The 13,065-nt window shown below is 38.2% G+C and overlaps 1 protein-coding gene across 4 annotated transcripts in view; it reads left to right on the top strand.

The window, feature by feature from the left end:
- ptch1 (patched 1) overlaps positions 1 to 13,065 on the top strand; it is a 93,794-nt gene that overhangs the window by 28,074 nt on the left and 52,655 nt on the right. For all 4 annotated transcript variants that reach the window (XM_043713459.1, XM_043713450.1, XM_043713469.1 and 1 more), the window contains 3 exons: positions 12,109 to 12,298; positions 12,575 to 12,644; positions 12,801 to 12,892. In XM_043713459.1, the coding sequence (XP_043569394.1) occupies positions 12,109 to 12,298; positions 12,575 to 12,644; positions 12,801 to 12,892 (352 nt within the window). The remainder of the gene's footprint in view (positions 1 to 12,108; positions 12,299 to 12,574; positions 12,645 to 12,800; positions 12,893 to 13,065) is intronic.

Here is a 13,065-nt window from a genome sequence, read left to right as displayed (position 1 = left end):
TGGGCCGAAGGGCCTGTTTCCACACTGTAAATAATCTAATCTAAAAAAAATTTATTGCCTATCCCCTAGTTGCACTTGAGAAAATGGTGGTGAGCTGCTTTTTTGAACTGTTGCGGTCCATATGCTGTAGGTTGACCCACAATGCCCTTTCGGAAGTAATTCCAAGATTTTCACTCAGTGACAGGTATATTTCCAAGTCAGGATGATGAGTGACTTGGGGGAGAATCTGCAGGTGGTGGTGTTGCCATATATCTGCTGCCCTTGTCCTTCCAGGTGAGTGTGGCTGTGGGTTTGGAAGATTCTATCTAAGTACCTTTGGTGAATTTCTACAGTACATCTTGTAGATAGTACGCACTTACTGTTACTGACCATCACTGGTCAAGGGAGTGGATGCTTGTGGACATGGTGCCAATCAAGCAAGCTGCTTTGTCTGGCTGATTTCAAGGGGAAGCAATGGCCTAGTGGTATTATCACTAGACTGTTAATCCAGAGACCCAGGAAATGTTCTGGGGACCTGGGTTTGAATCTCACCAAGGTAGATGGTGGATTTTGAATTCAATGAATATCTGGAATTAAGAGCCTAATCTTGACCAAAACTCCATTGTCAATTGTTGGAAAACCCCATTTGGTTCTCTAGTGTTATTTAGTGAAGGAAACTACCGTCCTTACCAGGTTTGGCCAATATGTAACTGCAGACCCACAGCAATGTAATCGACTCCTAAATGCACAGAGGGCAATTCTGAATGGACAATAAATACTGGCCTAGCCCATGCTGCCCTCATCCCGTGAATGAATTTAAAAAAGCTTCTTGAGTGCTGTTGGAGCTGTACCCATCCAGGCAACTGGGAAGTATTGCATTACACTCCTGACCTGTGCCTTGTAAATTGAGGACACACTTTGGGGCATTGGGAGATGATTTACTTGCCACTTAATTCCTAGCCTCTGACCTGCTCTTATAGCCACTGTGATTTTGATTAATCCATTTGAGTTTCTGGTCAATGGTAATTTCAACGATGTTGATAGTGGAGGAATTTCAGTGATGGTAACAACATGAATGGCATGGGGTGGTGATATCTCTTATTAGAGATGGTCATTGACAGGCATTTGTATGACATAAATGTTACTTGCCCCTTGTCAGATCAAGTCTGGATATTGTCCAAATCTTCTTGCGTTTGAACATGTAACGTTTCAGAATCTGAGGAGCCATGAATCTACCGAGCATTGTGCAATCATTAGTGAACATCTCTATTTCGGACTTTGTGATGGAAGGAAGTCCAGGGATGAAGCAACTGAAGATGGTTGGATCTTGGATACTACTCTGAGGAACTCCTGCTGACATGTCTTGGAGCTGAGATGAATGACCTCCAACAACCATAACCCATTTCCTAGGTGCTAGGTATGACTCAAAACCAGTGGAGAATTTGCCTCAATACCCATTGATTCCAGTTTTGTGTGGGCTTCTTGATGCTACATTCTGTTGAGTTCAGCCATGATGTCAAAGGCTGTCAGTCTGCCTCACCTTTGGAATTCACCTCTTTTGTCTATGTTTGAGCCAAAGCTGTAATGAGGTCAGGAGGTGAATGGTTGTGATGGAATCCAAACTGGGCATCACTTAGCAGATTATTGATGAGCAGGTGATGCTTGATAGCACTGTAGATGACACCTCCGTTTCTTTACTGATGATTGAGAATTGATTGATGGAACAGTAATTGGCTGGGTTGGAATTGTCCTGCTTTTTACTTTCAGGACATACCTGGGCAATTTTCCACACTGTTAGCTAGGTACCAGTGTTGTAACTGTATTGGAAAAGCTTGGCAAGTGGAATGGTGATTTCTGGAGCATAAATCTTGAATACTACTGTCAGAATCTCATCAGGCTCCAACCGTTTGTTCATGTCATGTGGATAGTATCTGTGATGCTGGGGACCACTGGAGGAGGCCAAGATGTATCATGCACTTAGTACTTCTGGCTGAAGTTTGCTGTGAATGCTTTAGCCTAATCTTTTGCACTGATGTGTTAGGCTCTTCCATCATTGAAGGTGAGGATATTTGTGAAGCTGCCTCCTCCAGTGAGTTGTTAAATGTGCACCACCATTCACGGCTGGAAGCGGCAGGACTGCAGAGCTCAGATCTGATCCATTGGTTGTAGGATCACTTAGCTGTGTCTATCACTTGCTGCTTATGCTGTTTGCCACACAAGTAGTCCTGTTTGATAGCTTCACAGGTTAACACCTCATTTTTAGGTATTCCTGGTGCTGCTCCAGGCATGCCCTCCTGCATTCTTTATTGAACAAGGTTGATAGCCTGGTTTGATGGTAGTGGCTGAGCTGGGGATATGTTAGGCCATGAGATTGCAGATTGTGCTAGGGTATAATTCTGTTGCTGTTGATGGCCCAAAACAATCATAGCTCGAGTTGCTAGATCTGTTTGAAGTCTGAACCATTTAGCACAGTGATGGTGTCACACAATGCGATGGAGGGTATTCTCAATGTGAAGGTGGGACTTCTCCACAAGGACTGTGCAATGGTCGCTGTGACTGACACCGTCATGGACAGATGCATGTACAGCTGGTGATTGGTAAGGATGAGGTCAGTTATGTTTCTCCCTTTTATTGGTTCCTTCACCACCTGCTGCAGACTCAGTCTAGGAGCTATGTCCTTTAGGACCCCACCAGCTCGATCAGTAGTGCTGCTGCCAAGCCTGTCTTGGTGCTGGTAATTGAAATCATCCACCCAGAGTGCATTTTGCACCCTTGCCACCCTAAATGCTTTCTCCGACATGGAGGAATATTGATTAATAAGTGAGGAAGGATGGTACATAGTAATCAGCATTAAGTTGCCTTACCCATGTTTAACGTGAAACCATGAGAGTTCGTGAGGTCTGGGTTCAATGTTGAGGATGCAAAGGACAACTGCCTCCTGATTGTATACCACTGTGCGACCATGTCTATCTTACAGGATGTATCCAGGGATGGTGACGGTTGTGTTTGGGACATTATCTGTAAGGCAGGATTCTGTGAATATGAATATGTCAGGTTGTTGCTTGACTAATCTGTGAAACAGCTCTCCGAAGTTTGGCACTAGCCCCGGATGGTAGTAAGGAGGACCTTGCAAAGTTGACAGGTCTTTATTTATTCTGTCACCAGTTTATCAAAGCTTTGTTTTTATCACTGAAAAGAGCTCTGATGAAGAGTCATCTAGACTCAAAATGTTAGCTTGCTTTCTTTCCATGGATGCTGCCTGACCTGCTGTGATCACCAGCATTTATTTTGTTTTCAGTTCAGATTCCAGTATTTGCTCCTTTTTTTTAAATCAGTTCATTGTCTCAATGTAATCTTTAATATTTTCATGTCAAATACTAATTGGGTTAAATGAAAGACTCTGGGGCTTCAAAACATTGCAGATTATTTATATTGTCTCATAACTTTTTAACACCCTGTTCACTTCACCTTGGGTTTTATATTTATATATAATTTGCAACTTTTGTTCTTCCACAGATTTTAAAGCTGCTGCAATGATTTTCTTTATTGTTATAGAGTCATTGAGTCATAGAGATGTACAGCATGGAAACAGACCCTTTGGTCCAACCCATCCATGCCGACCAGATATCCCAACCCAATCTAGTTATGGTTTAACTCTGTCATCTAATGGTAATATTTACACAATAAATGTTACAAAATCTGTACTGCTGATCTGACTAAAGGTATCTGCCCTGGATTCAATGTCATATTCTCCTAAGTGATGATGTGGGTAAAGTCATTTTCACCCTCATACAGATGAACCGGGTGAACCACCGCCAAATGTCGGTGCCAATGCTTCAAAAAGGCAGTTCACTATCACCTTCTTAAAGACAATTAAGGATTGGTTAAAAAATGATGACCTGTAGACACCTATTGGACAATCCTGAATCTTGTAAATACTGATCATCTCGAAAGCTGGAGAGTGAAATGGTTGCTTTATATTTGCAGTAAGTTCAAATGGAAGCATTGATGGTGGGATTTGCTATTGTCCTTGTAAAGCATTGGGGCAATATCATAAGATGTAGATCAGCAAACTATGCTTTTAAGATCTTTAATGGAATTTGACAGAAGCTTGTTTGGGAAATAAAAACTAGTGTTGATAGTAAACAGTTGGCCAGTTTGAGAAAAGATGAAGAATGTCTTGTTTGTCTTGGTCAGGATTTGGCTTTGATGCAAATTAGTGTTAAATTCCATTGATCCCAAAAGGAAATATCATCTCAGACAAGAATTCCTAATAGAGTCCCTTTGCTATTGAATGAAAGGCTTCTGCAGTTAGTGAAATTCTTTTTTTTTGTCTTGACCCTGGTGGGGATTTTACAAATCTTATTAAGTAATACTTTATCTGCATGGATGTCAGGGTCTCTCTTTTTTCAGCTCTTTGATTAGGGTGATAGTGGCTGCAAAATGTTACAGCTGTACTGATACTTAACACTGGTGCAGGCTGTCTCATTGTTGGAGTAATGGAAGCTTTTTGCTGATGATTGTTAATGAACTGTGTAAGTGGATAATTTTGGACTCCTTTTGTAAATTGCTTCATTGTTCAAAGCTTTATTTTTTATAACGTAGAAAAATCAGGTTGAGATTTAGAAAGCACGCGGTGTAAGTTCCACAATATTAGGATTAATCAGAACCACGAAGTAATTGTCACAGTGGGAAGTATAGCATGTAGTGCATAAAATTACTTTTGAGACTCCTACAGTAATTTAGATTTGAAATAAAAGCAAGTAAATTTATTATACTGAATGCTGAGCATCTTCACCTCATGTTGCTTACATTACTCATTTGTTCTAGGGATAACTTGTCGGACTTTATTTCCTGTTGTTGGTACAATGAACAATAAGTACAAGTCCTTGGTATAGTAATAGGGATTAAAAATTAGAGATTGTACAATTTTTTTTTGACTTGGAAAGAGAGTCATGTCAATACTGTTGCAGCATTTGCACAAGTACACAGAATATAAATGATTATCAATAAACATATTGTAAGTAGCCCATTATTCTGTGAAAGTTTGAGGGAGGCTGGTTTCAGTGCCAAAATCATGGTTCTTTGGTCAAGGACAATAATGGTAATATTGTTCTCTGAGAATTTGATGAGATACAGAAGACCATTTAAATCACATTTTTAATAAGTTAATTTGACCCATTGCATTCTTTAGCACTGTTTACTCAGGCTACAGGTACATATGGCTGTGGGAATATTTGATCTATAACCAAAGTACCGATAAATGAACAGCAAATTAAGGAGTAGCAGTAATTTTCATGACTTATACATTACTAATCTATTATCCTAAAATTACTAGTGCTAAGCTGTTTCATATTCACTTCTAGAACATTTGTGCTATTTTTGTGTTGCAGTAAAATTCATTTAATGTCCTGTATTGTACTGATATCTTGTAATCCACAACTAACCTTCATTTGAAATGAAATATAATTAGATCTTTTTGTAGCTGCTCTAGGTGTGAATTACCCTATCATTTAACATGGAGAATAAATTATTTATGGCCATAGGGATAATCTTTTAATCCCTTCACACCTGTTTTTCAAAATGTAGACAATTAGTGTACTTATTTTTCAAGAATCTAATCTGTTATTTCTCTTTTTTAAACTTGAGTGTTTTCCAAAATCTCTATCTAACGTCACATATGTGCTAAAAACTCTTGTGTTGTTTACTGCTGATATTTTTTATTCTGTCCTACAGAATGCATTTTGTACATTGTTTAGTATTAGATTCTCTAGTATTATGCTATTAGACCTTTATTCCCAAGTATAATATGTGAATATTTCAAAATATGATCTTTAATATAACTATTTTTAACAAAAGGAAGATACCAATCAGTCTGGATGTACAATACACATTTTGATGGTGTTGTTTTTAAGTTCTCTGTAGTATTAAAAGTATTTATAAATAAGTGCAAACTTTTAAAATTTTGACTCAGAGAACTGAGCAAATTAAACGAACTTCCTATAGCAGTGTCAAACTGAATAAAGACTAAACTGACTCACTAGAGGAACATTAAAATTATGCAAGCACATCAATTGTGGCATTACTCACATTCAGATGTTTTATATGAATAGGTATGTTATTTCAAGTAGTATTATCAGAACAGAATTGGGAGAAGCCTGCAATTAGTTATTAATATGGTGGAAGTATTTTGAGACCATAGGTAGGAACTGTCATCTCAGCAATACAAAGATTTGAAATGCATCTTCACTGCTTGCCTGCTTTCCTTACACATGCATGTGTACATAATAATATGCACACTTGCAGCTAAATTTAATAAGTAAAATATAGTTAAAATGCAATATGTAGAAATCTTTTTGCAATTGATTGTGATGGAAGAGAAGTGCATCAGAGTAATTAACAGAGTGGTTTGAATGAACATTTTTTCAGAATGTTTATTACTTGATAAAGTCAGTCTGCTGTATTTTTTATTCAGGTAAAAACAATGACTGCAGATGCTGGAAACCAGATTCTGGATTAATGGTGCTGGAAGAGCACAGCAGTTCAGGCAGCATCCTAGGAGCAGTAAAATCGACGTTTCGGGCAAAAGCCCTTCATCAGGAAGCCCTTCCTGATGAAGGGCTTTTTCCCAAAACGTCGATTTCAAAGCTCCTTTATTCAGTTTGACACTGCTATAGGAAGTTCGTTTAATTTGCTCAGTTCTCTGAGTCAAAATTTTAAAAGTTTGCACTTATTTATAAATACTTTTAATACTACAGAGAACTTAAAAACAACACCATCAAAATGTGTATTGTACATCCAGACTGATTGGTATCTTCCTTTTGTTAAAAATAGTTATATTAAAGATCATATTTTGAAATATTCACATATTATACTTGGGAATAAAGGTCTAATAGCTGCCTGATCTGCTGTGCTCTTCCAGCACCATTAATCCAGAATGTATTTTTTATTCGTTCATGGTATGTGGGTGTCTCTGCCTGGGCCAGTATCTCTAGTTGTCCTGAAGAACATGGTGGTGAACCACGCAATCCATTTGTTGTGGGTAGATTCACAATGCCGTTAAGGAGGGAGTTCCAGGGTTTTGACACAGCAACACTAGAATGTTGTAATAATAGGGGCAGATATTTACCTAATAATGTCTTGGAAAATGCAGTCATGAAGTGTTTGTGAATAGACAAAGAAGAAGGATAATAGATACAAGGAAGTCACCATACAGTGAATGGGCCATTTAGTTAAATGTGCAAACTGAGGTTGAAGCTGCGTTTTAAATATGATTACCTGATTTTAAATGTCCTGTCTCTTAATTTTTATGGAGTGAGTTATTTCAGAAACAGATAATGAGAAGTGATAGTAGAGGTCTACTGCATATGTAATAGTTAATGGTTAGACTTAAATTCCTCTGTTTTTATATTCTAAACTTGTTTTTATCAACATGCAGAAGAGAACAATTTGCTTCAACTCAATACTAAATCCTTGATTAGTGATGGAAATTACTCGTACAATTAATAACTTTATAAATGTGCATAATTTCTTCCTTGCTTAACTGCATTCTTTCAAAAAAGTGCCATGAGATTAGATTAGACAAAACAATTAATTATTAATAACGGAATTTAAGCATTGTGATGCATCTATGAAGAAAATGTGTGGTTAAGTTTGTCTGCAGTAGGGTGTTTTGCTTGATGCAGTAATGCTTAAGTTATCTCCTGTACCATAAAAAACTCAGCATGGATATTGTGGTATTGAAGAATTCAACTGAGTTTTACTACAGCTATTACGTACAAACATTACCTTTCTCAGGCACAGAAGTGCCTGGACCATTATTAAGCTGTAAGGTAAAACAAAGCAGCATGCTTTTCCAGTGTACTGTCATGACTCAAGTGATCCCAGATGAGGAGGTGTCCGAGATTTTCATACTGTCTATAATAGTGATGATATTGTGAGCATGACTCTTAAAGGTACGCTGACACATAGGACTTAAAACACCCCATCTTTCAAAAAGGTAAAAACTGATTACATGCAAATATAATTGGTAATGATATAAACAAAATGTTTTAAGAACAGACATTTTAAACTTCAGCAAAAAAGTTTTAGCATTTGACAACTTGCCCTGAACTGCTAAACATATACCCATCTGGATATGCATCTGTTGCACTTGTTTCACATATTGATTGCTTTGCTGCTGGTAGCTGTCAATCGACATCATCACAGAACCATCAGTATCAAAGTGTTCTTTTCCATTCTCTTTGTGCATGATTAGTGTGCTATACCTTAGCCTGAGTCAGCTTCTGTTCCTTTGCAATGGAGCACCATGATCAGTAATAACTTTATATTACCTGGTTGAATGCATATTCTAGAAGCATGTGTTAGTATCCAAGTATTTGTACTTCTAACTCACACTCTCTGCCCAGTGTACTTTTTTGATATTTCCCTACTTGCTTGCTTGTCAATTATTGCTTTTATTCTCCCAGTATCTGTATCAGTTTCCTCCAGGTGCTCTGCTTACCTCCCACAGTCCAAAAATGTGCAGGTTAGGTGAATTGGCCATGCTAAATTGCCCATAGTGTCCAGGAAATTGGAGGTTAGGTGCATTATCCATGGTAGGTGCTGGGTCTGGGTAGGATTGTCTTTGGAGGATTAGTGTAGACGCAATGGACCAAATGGCCTACTTCCACACTGTAGGGATTCTGTGATTCTATGGTAATCTTGTCACTGAATAGGAAATTACTATTGAGAAAATATTTCAGTGCAGAGAACATTTCTAAGTTGTGAATATTAACTGAGAGGAAATTTTAAAAATCATAGTTAATGTTGTCATAGAGATGTACAGCATGGAAACAGACCCTTTGGCGCAACTTGTCCATGCCGACCAGATATCCCAACCCAATCTAGTCCCACCTGCCAGCACCTGGCACATATCCCTCCAAACCCTTCCTGTTCATATACCCATTCAGATGCCTTTTAAATGTTGATATTGTACTAGCCTCCATCACTTCCCCTGGCAGCTCATTCCATACACTTACCACCCTGTGCGTGAAAAAGTTGCTCCATAGGTCTCTTTTATATCTTTCCGCTCTCACCCTAAACCTGTGCCCTCTAGTTCTGGACTCCCCACCCCAGAGAAAAGACTTTGTTTATTTATCCTATCCATGCCCCTCATGATTTTGTAAACCTCTATATTCTTTGGATTCTTCAGTAAAATGAGCAGACCAGAATCCTTGCTTTGCATCTGGCTTGAAAAAAATTGCTTTGGAAAATGTAGAACTTAATTCTTTCAACATCAGTATATTATGTGGACATCTTTTAACTGAAAGATTGAAGTCTCTTGGCTCTTGGCGTACTCTTATGGTGCAGAATATGTGATGGAGCTATAGCGTTTTACTGTAGCACCTTCATTTCTGCTCAAAACTTCTTCAGAATGTGTAAACTGTGCTTTCTTGGAGAATCAATAAGTGGGATTACATCATCCTTAAGATGCAATACTGAATTGCTGGTCGCATTAGATACTTCTGGGTCCAGGCATTTGAGATTGTTGACTGATTTGATTGTGGTCTGTTCCACCACAGTTTAAATCTTATGAATTGCAACTATACCACAGTCTGTATATAGTGGTAGCCCTGTCATTGCTGGATTATGAGGCTTCTGCCCATATTTGGAATTGATGCTCCTTTGTATGTTGTGGGGCATTCTCTCATAGGCTGTACACAGGCATCAAATAAACTGCCATTTGATGCGATAGCGTATCCTTCAGGAAGCTTAGTTGACACTAGCTCCTGTGTCAGTTTTGTTTTTAATATTTATTATCCAGCTTCAATACGGCATATGATCATAATGGTATAATCACCTTCTGTTCTATTGACATGGAGTGTATGGTTAACAATATGGAAAACTTGGTCATCTTCCAAAATTTGCTCGCTGTCTCTGAACTTGACTTATATGTTTGCATTTGAGTATCTTCTTTACACTTTTCTTGCTTATATTGTGGTTTCATACCATCTGTTCACTGCTGCTTTGGCTTGGCCTTTGGAACAAGATTTCCTTCGCATGCATGTCCAATGTCCATTGATGGCACATGCTTTACAGATATCTAGAAAAGTTTTTGCTTAGGTCCAACAAATAGACTTTGTTAGTTTAGTACACTTTGCTAACTATAACAATAGCATAGGCTGCACCTAAAGCATGTGATTATTGTTCCTCTAACACTGTGACTTCATCCTTGTATCCATCTTCAATAATACATTACTGACATGGCTCTTTCTCTTGCCAAAAGTCCCTTCTTAAATGGTTTTACTGTGGCAGAGTTGAGGATTAATTCAATGAGCCTCTAAGTAGTTCCATTTACAGTAGCTCACACTCATATCCTTTGCTGTGATATCTTCTGAAATTGCTTAATAGGCTCTTAGGTTGCAGTCTATATGACATGAGCTAGTTAATCCTGAAATTAATACAGTATATATCTTCAGCTGGTTTTCAAAAATCTTTCAGATATTTTCCAGATCTTTCTGCTCATCCATGCAAAGTCCAATGGCAGGCAAAATTCTTAGAACTCTTTTCTCAGGATCATCTATTACTTATTCTGTAAATTAGAAGTACATGCTCTATTTGAACAGTTGTAATTCAGTAAAGATGTGAATGCCCCAGTCCAATTTGAGATGCCACCCTAAGCCATCTAACCCTGATTTTGTCAGTTTAAAAGTGTGTTCTTCCTTTAAGAGACAGACCCTGCAGCTTCTGTGTTGTAGTGCACTGACTTTGTGTTTCAGCTCAAAAGTGCACTAGTCATGGAAATGTACAGCATTCAGTCCAATTTGTCCATGTTTGTTCTGTACACACACCACGCTCTCCGTGAAAAAGTTGTCCCTTAGGTCCCTTTTAAATCTTTCCTCTCTCACCTTAAACCTATTCCCTTAGTTTTGGATCCCCCTACCTTGCGGAAAACACCTTGACTATTCACCCTGTCCATGTCACTTATTATTTTATAAACTTCTGTAAGGTCACCCCTCAGCCTCCGATGCTCCAGGGAAAATAGCCCCAGCTTATTAAGCCTCTCCCTACAGCTCAAACCCTTTAACCCTGGCAACATCCTTGTAAATCTTTTCTGAACCCTTTCAAGTTAGCCAACCTCCAGTCTCACCAGCATCTCACCTATCAATGATACAAATATCTTAACAAGGGGCCTAGCAATTATTTCCCTAGCTTCCCATAAAGTCTTTGTATTATTTTTCTTTTTTTAGAATAAGGGGATCATAAAATATGATATCTTCATTAAAGATATTGAAGTCTTTCATAAATGATCACTGCTGCTACCACGGTAGGAGTTTGCCTCCAGCTAGGTGTTTTTTCTGATGCAGCAATGCTTATGTTATATTCTGTAACGTACAGAATGAGACATATTATCATGTTACTGAAGACTTGTTACCTAAAACATGTTATTACTTTGTAGGGGCACGGTGGCTCAGTGGTTAGCACTGCTGCGTCACAGCCATGTGGACCGAGATTCGATCCCACAAGCAGATGACTGCATTGAGTTTGCACATTTTCCCTGTGTTGGTGTAAGTCCCCTCTGGGTATTCCAGTTTCCTCCCACAGTCCAAAGATGTGCAGGTCAGGTGAATTGGCCATGCTAAATTGCCCGTAGTGTTAGGTAAGGCGTAAATGTAGGGTTATGGGTGGGTTCCGCTTCGGCGGGGTGGTGTGGACTTGTTGGGCCGAAGGGCCTGTTTCCACACTGTAAGTAATCTAATCTAATCTAATCTAACTAACTATTACATACAAACAGGAAGTCCCTCAGGCATAGAAAGTAATATTAAGTATTAGGTACAACGCAGGAATATGCTTCCAGTGTAAGGTCAGATGTAGGAGGGAGAACGAGACTTGTATACCCTCAGGTCACATGCTGTGATGTCATTGATGATTTTCTGATCCTGTGTCTTAAAGATATACTGACATACTGATTGTGAGTAATAACACAACAGTGTAAAAAGTTCCAATAAAAATTTGCACTTCATGCAGCTCAATTTTTAATGTGGTGATCTATTAAGAAATCATGAATTTGTAAAGAAGTTTTGTGTCAAATCAATATCATTGGAAACATTTTGGTAACATAACTGAAAAATACCCTTTCTCCCTCAGTTGGTGGAAGAGTGAGTCAAGAGCTATCATACACACGACAGAAAATAGGGGAGGAAGCCATGTTCAATCCTCAGATCATGATTCAAACATCTCCTGAGGAAGGTACTAGTGTTCTAACAGTTGAAGCGCTGCAACAGCATCTTAACTCTGCATTTAATGCCAGCAGAGTGCAAGTTTATATGTACAACAAGTAAGTGACATTGATTTAGTTGTACCTCTAAATATTTTCTAAATTTTCTGAAGAATACTTTTTTGTCAAAACCAAATGAAATATTTGCTTTCTGTAGACATTTGAGCCTTTAATGTGGCCAGTGTAGCATACTGCTTTTTTTTTCAGATCTGTTAAATCTGGTTGTCTTCTTTTTGAATTGTCACTTGACCTTCTTGCAATTTCATTTTATTGTGTCGATGTAGTTTTTTAACCAAGCCGTTTTCTCATGATGGTCTTGTTTCTGTTTTTGTTTAGACAGTGGACCTTAGACAACTTATGTTATAAATCAGGAGCACTTGTAACAGAAAGTGGTTGGATGGATCAGGTGAGTTCAGATCCCCCTTAAAATTTATGGAAGTTTTTAAAATCAAAAGTATATTCCAATGAACAAAGTATGTTTCACCTTTTGATTTATTTAATTTTTGATGTTTGGTATACTTATTGAGCTATGTGTGATGCCATGCTTCTATGTTTTTACCAGCTTATTGAAAAATTGTATCCTTGTGTAATAATCACACCTTTGGATTGTTTCTGGGAAGGTGCTAAATTACAGCTGGGAACAGTCTACCTACCGTAAGTAAATCCTAATCCCCTTTATTTAATTTATCAGTTTTAGAAAAACAGTTTAAGACTTAGAAAATATTTCTTGTGATGCTTCTAATGTTTATCCTTTGATTTTAAATATGCAAAGCTAATTGCAAGGTAATGCATTGCATATACATTGACACAGGATAATAATTAGGTCC

The sequence above is a fragment of the Chiloscyllium plagiosum genome, chromosome 2, assembly GCF_004010195.1.
Source record: "Chiloscyllium plagiosum isolate BGI_BamShark_2017 chromosome 2, ASM401019v2, whole genome shotgun sequence".
In the NCBI taxonomy this organism is placed as follows: domain Eukaryota; kingdom Metazoa; phylum Chordata; class Chondrichthyes; order Orectolobiformes; family Hemiscylliidae; genus Chiloscyllium; species Chiloscyllium plagiosum.
The sequence above is the reverse complement of the archived record's forward strand: the minus strand, read 5'-3'. Positions and strand labels throughout refer to the sequence as shown.